The 15,907-nt window shown below is 42.7% G+C and overlaps 2 protein-coding genes across 3 annotated transcripts in view; both read right to left on the reverse strand.

Annotated features, from left to right (window-relative positions):
* Window positions 1-6,290, reverse strand: part of apbb2a (amyloid beta (A4) precursor protein-binding, family B, member 2a) — a 20,850-nt gene extending 14,560 nt beyond the window's left edge. The window contains exons 1-7 of the mRNA XM_030765387.1: window positions 5,207-6,290; window positions 4,609-4,811; window positions 4,301-4,432; window positions 4,000-4,085; window positions 3,279-3,342; window positions 1,753-1,914; window positions 426-553 (exon numbers count right to left, since the gene is read on the reverse strand). Of these exons, the coding sequence (XP_030621247.1) occupies window positions 426-553; window positions 1,753-1,914; window positions 3,279-3,342; window positions 4,000-4,085; window positions 4,301-4,432; window positions 4,609-4,811; window positions 5,207-6,290 (1,859 nt within the window). The remainder of the gene's footprint in view (window positions 1-425; window positions 554-1,752; window positions 1,915-3,278; window positions 3,343-3,999; window positions 4,086-4,300; window positions 4,433-4,608; window positions 4,812-5,206) is intronic.
* A 2,946-nt stretch (window positions 6,291-9,236) lies between these two features.
* On the reverse strand, window positions 9,237-15,232 carry dele1 (DAP3 binding cell death enhancer 1). 2 transcript variants are annotated; one of them, XM_030766368.1, is made up of 12 exons: window positions 15,059-15,232; window positions 14,193-14,310; window positions 13,883-13,985; window positions 13,595-13,736; window positions 13,072-13,326; window positions 12,821-12,885; window positions 12,634-12,727; window positions 12,000-12,142; window positions 11,645-11,803; window positions 11,408-11,500; window positions 10,828-10,981; window positions 9,237-10,422 (listed from the first exon to the last, which is right to left on the reverse strand). In XM_030766368.1, the coding sequence occupies exons 1-12, from the start codon at window positions 15,087-15,089 to the stop codon at window positions 10,190-10,192; spliced, it is 1,590 nt and encodes a 529-aa protein (XP_030622228.1). In that variant the 5' UTR covers window positions 15,090-15,232; the 3' UTR covers window positions 9,237-10,189. The 2 variants fall into 2 exon arrangements, with proteins under 2 accessions (XP_030622228.1, XP_030622227.1); XM_030766367.1 differs by having other exon boundaries at window positions 9,237-10,431.
* Window positions 15,233-15,907: the final 675 nt, after the last annotated feature.

Below are 15,907 nucleotides of genomic sequence, written 5' to 3' on the forward strand. Positions count from 1 at the left end.
TAGTGTTTGAAACTTCTGCGATGCTTGTGTTTGGTAAACTGAATTTGTCGTTTCAGACGGTGTAACACATTCTCCACAAATTGTTGTTTGAAACTGACTTTAGGCACAGTATGTGAAGAATTCAATTTAATGATCCACTGCAGTGAACAACATTATTTCTAGAGAAAACTATTTGAGAGGAAAAGTATGTAGCGGTGTGTGCTTATTTGTGCAGAACACACCAGTTTTTGGACTGGGCACGGATACAACCCACTGCATGTAACTTGCCATTTTAAGTAGATTTTAAAAAGTTGTACTCTGAACGGTAGAAACAATGATTTCTACCCCAGCTTAAACTTTGAACATGATGCAATTGTTTTTGACCATGAAGCATTTTTGTTCAGGAACACTTCTGACCAATCACAAATTTACTTTTTTGATCTGACCTGTTATTGTCCTGCCCCACGCCCCACATACGAATGCAGCTGATTGGCTGAGAGTGGAGCAGCGTGTGATCCGTGGGGTCAATCAAGTTCAAAGTGACATCCTGCAGCACCAACAGCATTGCTTTCCCCTGAGAGACAGAGAGAGAGATGGGGAAAGAGAGAGAGAGAGAGATGGAGAAAGAGAGAGAGAGAGAGAGAGAGAGAGAGAGAGAGAGAGAGAGAGATGGAGAAAGAGAGAGAGAGAGAGAGAGAGAGAGAGAGTACATTTATACCAAAGCCCTCCACATTCCCAAGACTATCTGGTGAGTCAGGGATATTCATTATGTGAGTACAGCTGAGTAGAGGCCAATCGACCCTGTCTGATAGAAACACTCGAGGGAACGTGGCCAATTAGTTTTGCTTAGACTCCAGAGTCAGTACATTACATTCCAAGTTTGTTAGAAATGTTTCCTTCCTCTTATTCCTTTTCATTAGAGAAATCTTACAGTCACAGGTAGCATGAAAGCAGCAAAGAACAGACCAAAAACCTTCATTTGCTGTTGGGAAAGAGATTGGTACTAGGATTAGGATTAGGACTAGGACCAGGACTAGGATTAGAGGGAGGGTAACTGACTTGCGCCTGATGACACAGTACTTACTGAGTCTGAGTTGAGCCAAAATGCATTTTTACATTTACGCTTAGGACAAGCTTGGATGTAAAATCAAGTATGAGCAACGATGCTAAATTTTCCCCCAAAAATTGTATTTTGTCATTCTAAGCATACCAATAAATGTTGACTGTATTTTCAGATTCTACACTAGTCTATGAAAGTCAACACTGGCATGGGAGTGTGTCTGTATGTGATCTGTACTGAACAGTCCTGACACCGTGTGCATGAGACCATGAGCAAGACTAACGTGATTTACAGTTATCAGTCAGAATCACGATGGACAGGCCAATGGTAAGACTGTGCGCGGACAGCTAACGTGGCTTCAGTCCTGTTGGTCTCAGTGAAACTTGGGGTGCTATATCTCTTTAGCTAAAATTCTTAAAGACTTCTGGGTTGTGTCCTTTGTCCGTGTCTTGTGTCAGCTATAAAAACCGACGCCTCAGTTTGGGCTCAAGTCAGCCTCGGTCAATTCTATGCCAGGCTTGGACTAAATATTCCATTCCAAACCGCATTCTTGGTAAGACCGTGATCAAGGTTGGAATCAGAACTGGGATGGGAACTGGATTTGGGGCTAGGATTGTTAATGGGATTATGAGGTTAGGATTAGTATTATAATAATTATACAATTATAATATTAGAATGAGGTACATTCCTTTTCTTCTTTTGTGCTCTCTTACCTCTTCTCTCTCTCCTGCGCTTGCTCTCTCCCTCCTGCTGTGCATCCCAGTAAAGGATGGCTGGAGTTGCTGTATACACTCACTGATGACTGCACTGTTTCTCTTCAGCACCACATCACCTTCACACACCTCCAACCAGCCAAGACATCGCACTGAGAACACCTAACACACACACACACACAGTGAGAGTGACACATCCATATATAAACATCTTTTACCAGCCATTGGAGTGCATTCAGCACACACACGCACACACACACACACACACACAACGAACCAAACCTGTAATTTGGCTCTAGACATTCATGTGCATTGAAAGGTAGCCCTCTTTATGTGGATAAATATGGACTGTATTGGTTAATTCAGCATATTAATGCACACTTCCCTTTTTTAATCTTTAATCACACGCCACTTCGCTCTTTAGCATACACACACACGCACACACACACACACACAGACAGGCACCCTGTATGTTAATGTTCAGTGTGTCTAGGTGTCATGTTTGTTTTAGGTGAATGTATGGGAAGGGGTTATATACCCTTAGAGAGAAACAAATAAGATTTCTTCAGCAGTTTCACTCCCCCCTCTTGGCCTCTCTCTCATCAATCTTTCAGATCCCTGATGTCGCACTGACACACGTATCCACCACTCTACTGATGATGTAATCCCACCATGAGCTTTCAGCTCTCTGTGTTTTCAACACGTGCCTTTTGCCACTCTCTCCCTCTCTCTCTCTCTCTCTCTCTCTCTCTCTCTCTCTTTTCTCTTACTGTTTCTCTCTCTCTCTCACACACACACACACACATACACACACAGACAATGCTGGATTGTGCAGAACAAAAATGACTTGATAAATGTGTGTGCAGTTATGTAGTGCCACATCACTCTCTCTTTCTGTGTGTGCATGTGTGAGTGCATGCGTGCATGCATGTGTTTCTATGGCTGAATGTACCTTATGCAAACTGAGACATTCATAAGTATTAACACATATGCAGACATTAATTTGATATCTATGGAAAAAAGTCCAGTCTCTTAATTGTCTGAATGTTGCAAAAAACACTCTGCATATGTTCTTCACCTCAGGAATGCAGTCTGTAACTGGATTTGAGAATGGAGACTTTGCATGACATTCAGGGCCGTATTCTGATTGGACAATGACTGCAGTGCTTGGGTATGGAGTCTGACATGATACACGAACAGCAGATGATCTGTGTGAGCAGTGAACATCCATGCCAACCAGCAGGTGGCAGCAAGAACACTTGAATGCATCTCTTCCCATTGTCTAAATGCGTTCATTCTGATCCTTACCACCAGGTGGCAATGTTTTCAAATAAACTCACCCTTTGAGAATCCACCTTTATACCACTCAACTGAAACTTCTCTCACAGATCCTAGATCAGCTCTCACAAACTTTTTCCCCCACTTCTAAGCCATAACAAAGGAAACATAGCATAACAACACTGAGAGGCAGAGAGTGTTTCCTGTTCTCATGTGTTCTCATTCTGATCAGCTGCTGCTAGACTCACCTGCTCATCCTGCAGGCTGATGGATGTCACTGCATCATCTGAACCACAATGAGGTTTAGTTTTGCTGAAACAAACCAACATATCCATACACTTCAGAATCAAAGATACAGATGTCATAATCATCATCATCATCATCAGCATCATCACCATCACACACAAAGCTCTGAATCAAATACATACATCAATCATGAAGCTGACGACTATTTATGCTCTTCGACAGACAGACAGACAGACAGATAGATAGATAGATAGATACACAGACAGACAGACAGACATACAGACAGATAGACAGATAGATAGACAGACAGACAGACAGACAGACAGACAGATAGATAGATAGACAGACAGACAGACAGATAGATAGATAGATAGATAGACAGACAGACAGACAGACAGGTAGGTAGGTAGATAGACAGGTAGATAGACTGATAGATAGATAGATAGATGCATACAAGCCAGAGCTAATGGAAAAAAAAATCCATAAACATGAGACACCTTAAATACTCGTCTGAGTGTGTGTTTTGCATTACAGTATTACACACTTCCTGGGAACAGAACTTAGTGTTGCCATCATATACAGCTCCATATCGCATGTCTCAGTGCACACACACACACACGCATATGCACATACACACAAACACACACACACACACCCCACCGCTATTACTGTCAGTATTATTCCTACATTACTGTCGGTACTGTTGCTGTCAGACAGACAGACCTGAGGCTGAGTTGGGAGCTGGGCTGAGTAGACTCCTCACACACACTCCCACTGGAATCAGAGTGGACGGCAATCTCCTTAAAATCCTGTCAGTGAAAGAGAGAGACAGAGAGAGAGAGAGAGACCACATGAGCTAAAATCTCAAAGATCAAAAATCAAGACTGTGTAATTAGAGAAGACTGGAGCATTCCTAGTGGACAAGACTGCCTCGGTCAGGCTGTTTGGCTTCATTTATGTTTATGTTTCTGTGTGTTATTATTTGTATTTATGTTGATTTTTACTGTGTTGTAACTTGGATTACAAGGTAGTTGTTGTTGAGGAAGCAGGCTGAAGGGCCCATTAGCTCAAAGCAGGGCGAGGAAGAGGAGGGGGATGAAGCTGACGAGGACGGCACAGGCTCCACGGAACTGTCTGATACAATACTACTGGGTCTCTACAGTGGGAGAGAGAGAGAGAGAGAGAGAGAGAGAGAGATCGCCCCCTTCCGTCCATTAGCATGTCCTGTTTAAGTGAGTGAAAGAGCTGCAGTCTTAATGTCTTGGTCTGTGTGAGAACCAAAGACTGCCATGTTCTCTAAGCCTTTAATTCTGTGCTTCACAGTTTCTGTACCTCGTTTTGTAGTTTTGGGGGAGGGACATTCAGACTCCCTGCCCCCTTCCCCTCTGGATGGGGGTTTGGTTTGGGGTAGGGGTTGCTGTGGGCAACTGGGCGGTCCCGTTGAGTGGTGCCAGTAGGGACGTGCCAAAAATACACATCCGTCATGTCTTCCACCTCTCGCCAACCCTCAGGCAGCTCTGCATCGTTCCAGACACCTGCAGCATGCGTGGACACACACACACACACACACAGTATAACGGGTCACCTCAGAATTGGTCCATTAGCTGAGTGGTGTCTGTTGTCATGGCAACAACAGGATCTCCTGTTTTATGTGACCCAACAGTGAACAGAGGTTCTGTCAGAGAGAGGAAAGGAGAGTGGGAAAGAGAACTAGTTACAGACACAGAGAGGGAGAGAGAAAGAGAGAGAGCGAGAAAGAGAGAGAGGGAGAGACCCAGAGAGGAGAGGACAGAGGGTTGGGTGGTATGTGTGTATTTGTCAAGGTGTGTTTAATTAGTAACAAAACAAGAGAAGGAGAACGAAATGAGGGCAGAGGAAGATGAAAAAGAAAAACAGAAAAAAGTCAAAATCATACAGTCCGTTCTGTTACCTGTGCCCTGTGGCGTGTCTAGAGATGGACTCTCCTGGGACAGCGTTGTCCAGCTTGAATCTTCATCTTCCTCCTCATCCTCGTCCATCTGCTGGGATGGATGCGAGTGTCGTAGTCGTGGGGAGGGCTGGGCGGATGGTGTAAACAATTGCTTTGATGGAGAAGGCCTAGACAGGGTTACCTGGTTGGGATTTGAGTGAACTTCCACCTTCTTCTCTCTGGCTCTATTCCACTGGTCATTGTTTGGATGAAAAGGCCAGCCGTAGCTCTCCCCAACACCTTCAGTCACTGCCTGCGGAGGGCTGTCATCTTCCTCTTCCTCACTGGCCAGCAGCAGTAGGTGGTTCTGAGGAAGTGTGAGGTGAGGTTCTACCCAGTTCTCTTTGGTCCAGGTTTGAAGTTGAAGTTTTGGGGGAGAAGAGGGGCATTTCTCATCCTCCTCCTCCATCTCTCTCTCTCGCTCGCTCTCTTTCACCGGGCTGACGGACGGATTCTCATCCTCGTGGCGGCGGTATTCCAGAAAGCTTTTGGTCCTTCTCCTGAAGGGCTGGTTCTTCTGGTTCTCTTTGCTGTCCTCCAGCCAATAGGAGTTGCTCCTGCTCAGGATGCAAGTTGTGTTGTCGTTGTTTTTGTTTTTGTTAAGGTCCAGCTGCTGCTCTTCAGCTTTGAGCTGTAAGTTGGTGCCATTTTTTGCCAGTTTGGGGTTGGAGGCAGAGAGTGAGAGAGGGAGGGATGCAGAAGAATACAAAGAGGAGGAGGAGGCAGATTTCTTGGGGGCACGTCTGGCCCTATCAGTACCCTGGTTTTGGGTGGCAGCAGAGGCGGAGTTCTGGCTTAGGCCCATGGCATTTTGGAGATTAGTCAGGGCGTACTTCTGACGGCTCTTGGTTGACAGGGCGCAACCCTGCCTTTCCATGGATGATGTGACCACACCCTCTTTTATCATGTCACACTCCAGCTGCTGGTTGTGGGAGGAGTTTAGCCTTAGTGTGTTGGGTGGAGCCACTGAGGAGGACTCGCTGTGATTACCTGATTCAATGGCAGAAGCGCTTCTGGTCAAGGAGGGTTTGTGCAAAGACATCATGGCTTGTGACTTGTTAGAGAAGAGGGATAGAAAAAAACAAAAGAGAGAATAAAAGAGATACTCAGAGACAAATCTGTCTAGTTCTTCTTTGCAGGTGCTATTTAAAGACTGATGATCAGATCAATGAGTGATTTGGAGGATAAACCAGAGAGAACTCTGAGATAATGACAGAAATATATAGGTGTTTTTTACTGATGATTATAAAATTCTTGCCATTCCAGAGAGAATTATTGTTCAAATAAATTTCTAATGATCTGAGGTATGGACATAACTAAATGCAAATCTCAAAAACTGAGATTTTTTTTAAAATCATACACAAATAGAATCAAACAGCAACAACACTGAGATAACGTAGCAGGCCTTTGTGTCTTTTATAGTTATTCTTGATCAGGTGTGTGTGTGTGTAAGAGAGAGAGAGAGAGAGAGAGAGAGAGAGAGAGAGAGAGAGAGAGAGAGAGAGAGAGAGAGAGAGAGTATAGACTTGTCATGATATTCCTGTCTGGCCTGATTGCATTTGTAGTGGAAGAAAATTTAGGTTCTGTTGTGAAGTCTAAATTTAGTGCTTTCTTCACTTATATTGCAAATACAAAACACTGCAGTCGCTTTCAGATAAAAATGATGAATGTCCTGTCCGCTTGGGGATGAATCTTCGCTCAAAGCCAGGCCTGTGTGTATGTGTGTGTCAACTTTTCAATTGATTTAATACATCATACAAGTGCCAACTAATCAGAGCTCTCATTGTCAGACATCCAAATCTGTTGCAGTGCCAGCAAACACACACGAACACAGAGACACAGAATCTCTCAAAAGTCTGCAACGTCAGCAAACACCCTCAGGTAAAGCACTCCTAAACACACACATACACACTATACTGCAGTGTCTTTTTCATGGTACAGTGGAAAATCTGACAACAAAAGGTGAGATAAAAGTCAAGCCCAGGTAAGTGAATGATGAGACAGCACTGTCTGAGAGAGTATGTTCTCACACAGTTGAGTGTGTGGATAAGGGCATAGGTGTTCTGTTCACACCCTGTTTGTTTACTAGAGGTCACACTTGTTGTACTGCACAACTTTGCTTTTGGAAGGTCACACAGACTACCGAATCTACAAAGCCTCGCAAACGAGGTATATTTGCTTAATGATGACGATTTAATTTCAGTCACTATGACTAAGGGTTGTCTAATAAATGAACAATTCAAAGGTTTTCATTGCAAGATGATTTTTCACTTAAATAGTTTATTCGAAGATTATTTTCTATTTTTGTAAATATGAAATGCTGGTCTTTCTTTCGTTTAATAAAGCATAACTAGGCTGTTTTAAACCGACACACTGAAGTTGATGAAAATGCAAATGTTATCTGATATGTTGACATCTCAGCGTCCGATGTTTTAACTGAAATCAGGCCTCGGATCCAATCGACTACTTACTGCGGAGCTGCATGGCTTTAGCATAATGAGTAGCCCATGAAAATGAGAAACTTTTAATGTATCACAATAGATGTGCGGTCTAATTGTTTCAATACATGTTGACAATCATTTGAGGAGAACTACAAGGGAAAAGAAATGCAGATATACCGGTATGATCAGAAATAAACTCGCACATTTAGCGCTTTGCATCCGTTTTACCCTTTTAAGAGCAATCGTTCTGCCGTACTGCTGTGTATGCACAGATTAGTCGTCAATTACAGAAAGTTACTGCACTGTCGATAAATACGATACATCTCTCCCTACCGCCCAATCACGCTCGGCGCCTGACACTGAGCTTGCTGAAAGCGACGCATGACATAATTCGTTCAAACGCAGAGCAGATCTTACTGAAAGGCGGCGGCTTACCGAGTGTCAGCGGGATGTCTTAGTGCGTCCACCGTTCTCCGGGGGCCTGGGGATGCGAATGCAGAGCCACGAATGTGACGCCCGTTAAAAAGCGCGTGCTTACCTTCTCGGATGTTATGTATCACATCATCTCCTCCCTGCCCGTTACTCTGCACGCCTGACGCCGTTGCGTCCCAAGCGTCGCGCCGCCGAAATGCGCGTGTTGTGCCTATCACTCCGGAACTGAATTGTCCAATCAGAGCGCGGAGCGCAAGATGCAACTCCGTGTCAGCCGTTTGAAAAGCCTCGATGAGATCATCGTCTTTCGTTGCTTTTATTCATTTTTATCAGATATTCACAAAAGACCGCAAACCCATTATACTCATTGTACTTGATGAATATTAGTTGTGAGCGGTTTCAGTCTCCACATGGGTATTCAGGCTGTCTGTATATTTTAAATAATTTTACTGATATTACCCTAACCTTATCTCAAAGGCCGTAAATAAAACGTAACATCCATACCGAGCTCCCAAAAAATAAGTTACTCTCACTTCTGTTTCATTATTCCTATAATATTTTAGCAGTCCTCGCATCTATTTATCTAGATAATATTTATTGTGCTGCATCTCTATAGCTGTGTTGGTAGAAAACAATCTCCAGAATATGATTCAGGAATCAAATTTTCAGTCCTGCAAATGTTGATCCTTTCTACTACACTATTACTGTGCAGTGCCCTTGACTCAATATTTTTCTCTTTCTGGGCATAAGAGCTCTGAACTTAACAGTTTGACATTGCCACAAGTAAAAAAAACAAACAAACAAACAAAAAAAACAGTTAAACCACAGAGCCCTGATAGAGGGCAGAAATGAGAAGTGCAGTGTGGAGGGCAACCAAGACATGAGAAAAACTGTGAACCACTCTTACAAAGCCATCTAAAGTAAAATAGCTTTATTTTTTCAGAATAGTGTGTGCCTCGAAGATAGCACTGCATGAAGCAGCATTCACATCCAGTTACAGAAACACCAGTCCAGACAGAGTATCGAAAAAATACCAAACCTATCAGCAAACAGTTTGAAACAGGTCAAGAAGAACCGTGTTTTTTTTGTTTGTTTGTTTTTGTGACATCTGGCAACAAACAAACAAAAATTTTACTTTCATGCGGAGAGATTTTTCTCTCTCCTGATTATAGCACAGTTTTAAACAGTCTGCCTTGTAACCCAATTATTTTTGCTCAATCTACATGCCAAAGACTTCACCATAACTGTTTCAGGGGCAGAACAAGGTCCAAAGGCACATCCAGACTCGTATTTCTACATAAAAACACTAAAAATATGGATTGTTTTCGCCCTTATCCTACTTTTGATCATGCAAGACCAAAAGAACACAAACAGCAATAAAAAAATACTCCATCAGACATGTTACAAAAAAGCCAGAAACCACATACACACACTCTTACTACCGTGTCATTCACGGTTCAGAACTGAAACACATCATTCACATTTTAATCTCAGTTATTGTCCTTCAGTCTGGCTTACACAAAGAAAAAAAACTGCAAAAAAGAAGAAAAGAAGAGACAAACAAAAAAACAAGTCACTGCTCAATCATGCAGCTCAGCGTTTAAACAACTGACCTCAACAAGAAGGATAATATGACATCCATTCATAACACTCTGGGAACTCAAGCTTACCAAGAGCAAACCAATGACATTTTAGAGTTTCCTCATTTACAATCTAATAACACAGACAAAACTGTGTTTTGTGCGTCTACCTGCATGTGCATTTGCGTAGCATACATGTAGCTGTAGTAGCCCTCCACCACAATTGTGTGTGTGCGTGTGTGTGTATCTACAGCTTCAATTTCTGTATGTTAATCATTTTTGTGAATTTGATTTATATGTCTGTCAATCTGTAATGTCGAATTTGTTTGCGTTTGTGTATCTGTAATGCATATTAGTCTCTGTGTGTGCATGTGTGATGCAAATTGATGAATGTATGTGTGTTAGTAATGTGGATTTGAGCAGGTGGGTGTATGTATCAGTGATATTAATCACTGTTATGTGTTTGTTTGTATCTATGATACAATTCTGTGCTATCCAAGTCCTACAGTCCATCCAAAATGAGTATTGTCGTTGCTGATTGCGTGGGTTGTTACAGGAGGTGGGATTCTCAGATTTCCTGTACTCCAGGAATGGGGAAGTGACTGGATGGGCCAATCAGAGGCATGCTCTGTATTTGGTCCCACCTCTGTAGCAGGAAACATGGCACTCAAATGCAGCTGATCCATCAATGATAGACAGGGAGCTGAGCGAATTGTGCGCAAAACTGCATCCTCTGCAGGTGGAGTAAGAGAGAGGCAGAAAGAGAGAGCGAAAGACAGAGAGAGAGAGAGAGAGAGAGAGAGAGAGAGAGAGAGAGATGGAGAGGGAGAGGGAGTGGGGGAGAGAAAAGACTTTAATTTCTGTATCATTACTGTATCACTACTCTGTTTATAAGGAAAGTGTGTGTGGGAGGGTGTTCTTTTAAGTGTGACTGCCAGAGAGTGAGAATAGGAGAGAGAGTGTCTCAGCCTATTCTGGAGCTGTCTGAATATGTGTGTATGTGTGTCTGTTTATCCTGTCTCATATATAGGTGTCTCAGCATATTCGAAGCCTGTCTGAAAGTCAGTAAGTGCATGTGTGTGTGTGTGTGTGCGTGCGTGTGTGTGCATAAGTGTGCCTGCTTGTTTACCTTGTCTGCGGTGTAGAGATCTCAGCATATTCTGGGCCTGTTTGTTTCCTGCTGCTGCAGCTTGCTGGTACAAACCCACTGCTGTGTTGAAACACTGAGTGACACCAAATCCATGTTCATAGCACTGACCCAGGTAGCACAGCCCCTTAGTGTCCTACAGACAGACAGACACACACACACACGCACACACACGCAAACACACGCACGCACACGCACGCACATGCACGCACACGCACACACACACGCACACGCAAACTTATTTCTGCTCACTCACCTATACAGTTAACCTGCTTTACCTGTGTGAAGGTTACAAATTCATTTACACAATGAAATATAGTAATAAATTGAGAGGAGAACAATATGAAATTCTGACAATGTAGAAATGCTTTGTTTTTCCACAATGAGTTGGTATGGTTACAACATAGACCTGCCCAGCGCTGCTGTAGCAGCGTGTAGTAGTTGAGGACAAATGTATATAGAATAGACATATTGACAGTTCTCAGGTGTTGGTATTAGACATCATCTCAGTATGTACAATGGAAAAAGTATAGTTGTAAAGAATACATGTCTTTCATCTTACCCCACTCTGAGCTGCCATTCTGAAATACTTCACTGACTTCCTCTCATCACTGTCTGGGTCCTCATACAACAACACACCCAAATACAACTGAGCCTGACAGGGAGAGAGAGGGAGGGAGGGAGAGAGAGAGAGATACTGAGCACAGTGATTTTTGTTTTGACATCATATTGAATAATTGAGAATGATGAAATGACATTGTTTGACCATTATAGAATGAACACCTGGAGAACCACGCACCTCTGTGAGGCCTGCAGCGGCAGCTCTGTGCAGCAGTGTCATGGCAGTCTGAGTGTCTTCAGCACTCTTCTGCCCTCTGCTGTTCAGGAGGAGTTTAGCGCAACGATACTGAGCCTGTCTGTGGCCTGCCTCTGCCGCACATCTGTAATAGTGCAATGCCTAGAGAGAGAGAGCGTGACAGAGAGAGGATGATGGAAGTAGAGTACATAAAATAAATGCAATGTTATCCTGACACTGAGCAGTCTCTGTGGTATGCTGGTTTTGCTCTATGTAAATGTATTTGATGAATGAGTTAACATTAGGTCAAATACTGAGAGAGAATAGACTCGACCATGTGTGTATGTATGTTATTCACCTGGGTGTGATCTTTGTCGACCCCGTGACCTTTCTCATAACAAACGGCTGTGTTAAACTGGGCTTTACTGTAGTCCTGCTGTGCTGATGCCAGGAAACAACAAAACGCTGTTTCATAGTCTCCTGCCTTCACACTCTCCAGGCCTGCCACACACACACACACACACACACACACATACAACAAGGACATGAGACAAGATATAATGCAAAGTAGGACACAGAAACAGCTGTATTATTCGACAACAGAATTAAAATTTCCCACAGTGCTTCTTTTTAAAATAGAAATCTCTAGCGCTTGAACATCATAAACACTGCCATGATACATAAGTGAAATACTGATTTGTGCTCCTGAGAAAGGACTTTCAGCTCTGGCTCTAGAAAGTAGTCTTGTTTGCCTTTGAACTTGTCTTTAAATTCAAGATTTCTTTATGGGAAATACATATGTGTGTGTGTGTGTGTGAGGGTTCTTCGGCTAATCATTGATATGTTGTGGAAAGTACAGAAAAAACTTGCACGGCTTTTGGATTTGAGAGCAGGAGACTTAGCTGAACGGCTCTCTTCTTAAACAGTTTTGATCATTTCATATTTCAGGAATCAGAGATCAGTAAAACAGAAAAAACCCTGTTGAGAATTACCGATGATGTTGAGAATTATGGGTATGCTGGAGTCACCCACATGCCTCAGGTTCTCAGCAGCCTCTGTTACGCTTTCATTAGGAGAGAGAGTCACCTGACAGAACAGGTAAAAGGGTCAAATGTTGCCAGAGTGACAATGGTATTTAAATGGGCATCTGTGTAACAGTTCAGAAATGAAAATATTTACATTTTCTGTCGATTTCTCGGCACGAATTTCGCTCTGTCGGAGACTGGAATCTGAAAAAGGTTCTTCTGTATGAGTAACAGAAATACAAAAAAAGAGAGATAGAAATACAAGTCAGTTCTTTGTCATGACAACGTGAATACAGATATATAACATGCTTTAGGGCTGGATTAGTGTTGTGTTATCTTTTTTTTATACTTAATTTGGTATTAATATTAGATCAGCAACATTCAGGATTTGATTTATTCCACAACCTTGAGGCAGTTGACATGAGAATGAGTAGTCAGGCAGAGGCTCCTCCTGCTGGTGGGAAGGAGTAATGCAGGTTGGCTGAAAATCCTGGGTAGAGTCTCCATCAGTACTAGTGTTCCTACTGGCACTACTGCCATTACTACTGCCACCGCTGCTGCCAGTGCTACTGCCAATGCTACTGCCGCTTCCCTGCTCTTCAGTGTCTGGCACCCCTCTCAGACAAGATACACCTCTGGGGAGCACATCTCGTCTTGATACTGAGAGCATGAATGAGAGAACAAACCATTAGAGAGAAAGACTAATATGTTGAAGGACGTAAGCATTAATGAATTTTCTATGTTTGCTCCATTTACAAACAGTGCTTGAGGTAAGCAACAACAAGCTCTTGAAAAAAGATCTACCGCTTAAACAACTAGACAACTAATTTTAATGATTTCAAAACTGACACTTGATAGGTCAGTAGGAGTGAGAGAGTATGATCCCTGGTGTGTGACTGGGTACGAGCGGCAAGGGTGGGGGACTCACAGATGTCCAGTAGAATCCTGTAGCCATATTTCTGGATAGGGCCCGGTTCCCTCTGACGGAACGGGCAGTTCTGTTCATTCGCTGTAGAAAACTGAGAGTGGATACGCCTACAGAGCTGCATAAACAGAACTGCAGCTGCTCCCTACGATAAGGGGAAGACAGAAAAAAAAGAGCGAGAGAGGCTCATATTATGCTATGTGTGTAAAGTACTGGTGAATAAAAACACCAGCTGTCTGTTGAGCCTGATAGATTAGTATGTGAGGAGTGGTATCTCAGTGCATTCCCTACCCAGCCCACTGCGTCCAGGGCGGTGTACCGAGGGAGTCCAGTATAGCAGAATCGAGTGGTTCTTCTTCTCTTTCTCTGATCCTCATCTTCCCCTCTCTGAGAACTGACAGAAACAGAGACAAAATCATTCATCACACAGCCTTTTATAGTTTCAAAAGGAGGAGCAAAAAAAAAAAGCAGTTGATGAAGAGAGAGAGGGAGGGATTGAAACAGACAGATACAAAGAGGAGATATATGGAGTGGTGAGGGTCGAGAAAAGGGGGCGATGGAGAGAGATGGAGAGTGATGGAGGGATCCAGGTGCTGAATACCTGCTGTCAGAGGCATGGCGCCCAGAGGACAGGACGGTGGAGCTGTTGATAACCTCATCCTCGACATGGTGACCCTGAGACAACCGCAACTGACTGTTCCCATGGTAACGGCTCAAGACTGAAAGAAAAAGGAAAATAGAACAACTGAATATCTGCACTTGCACTAGCAAAATACATTAATCATTCTGACTAAATCATGTCAAATATGTAAACGTGTGGTCTACAACAAAAAAATAGAAGCAATCTTAATTTAAAATTTCATCTACATATTCACCTAAAAAGTAAAACTTCTCTGTGACACCAAATGAACGGTAACGTGCTTTTAACCTGAATTAAACTGAAGTGCATTCCCTCTGAAATACAGACTAGACAGACTGTCAACTCCGGCATGAACTCTAAATCATTGCGCCCGACACCAACAAGGTTTGTTTAGCACTTCAGTCAACAGTCGACCACACAGTGCTGCACAGTAATGCAGAGCGGTACAGGACCAAAACATTCTGCTCCTAACCAACATTCATTTCATTTCCGTTATCTATCTACATTAATGACGTCTAACTAGTTCAAAAGATAACTTACTTGTTCACTCAAATTTTTCAGCTTAGCTTCTTATATAATCACTAATTTACGTGGACACTCAGCTGTATAACTAGCCGATTTATGGCAAACCTGAACGTTTCCCGAACGAAGTTACTTCCGAAATGAGTGCGACCTAATTATTTAAACAAACACTTCTAAATACGCATGAGACTGTGTATTCAATGAAATCAGATCTGAGGCCTAAATAAGTTAATATTTTCAGCCAGTGTGCCGAACTTGAAAACGAAACTACAGACAGCCCAACCCTCTCGATGTCATTCACTCACCTCTACTCACAAAACCATGAATTCGCCACATTTCGGATGTAGCAGTTATGCTCTACTCTTTGCGTGTTTCATTCGCTCTAAAATGAGCAATTTCCTCGTCGTTATTCCTCATTTACCTAGGCTTCATTTTGACTGAACGGTAGATGATTGCCAGTCTTTCAATAACCAGCATGCTACAGGCAAAAACAGTGCCCAAGTCACGAGATCTTTCTCCAAGCACACCAAGGCGGAGTGAAAGTGAGTGTCTTCTGATTGGCTCATTTTGTCAACGTGAGATGATGCAAGGAGGAGCGTCGATTGTGCTTATCTCAAATCAGTTTTTCGGCTGCACACGACTTCGCAGACAGTTCATAAAACAAGCAAAGGGTTATCTTAGTCTACTGTAGATGTAGAAGGCCCGTATATATTTTTTTATTCTTTCGATTATTAATCCGAATAACTTCACGGAATTATTTGTTTGGGGTTTTTTTTATCAAAACGTTTATGAAACGCTTATGAAAAATAATAATCGAAATTTTGTTCTGACTCACTGAGGCAGAACAGCGTCATCGTGTGGAGATAAAAATTGTTAACTTGTTCGCCTCCTAGTGTCCTGACCAAAGAAGCCTAAAAAGTTTTTGTTACCGAGGTGAGGATTATTGGAAAATTGTGTTCATTTGTAGTACTGCAATGTTATTATTGATTTGTTTATTTATTTATCGGAGGAGAAGTTTAATCGAAAGTACTGTTTTTCTGGGGGGTTTTTTGTTCAGTGTCTGAAGCAATGATGGATTGCAACTAATTTGCACTGCCCCATCCATTGACAGGTAGTGTGTTTAGGATTTGCGAAATGACTGGACTTTTGCATAG

The sequence above is a fragment of the Chanos chanos genome, chromosome 2 (assembly GCF_902362185.1).
Source record: "Chanos chanos chromosome 2, fChaCha1.1, whole genome shotgun sequence".
NCBI classification, from domain to species: domain Eukaryota; kingdom Metazoa; phylum Chordata; class Actinopteri; order Gonorynchiformes; family Chanidae; genus Chanos; species Chanos chanos.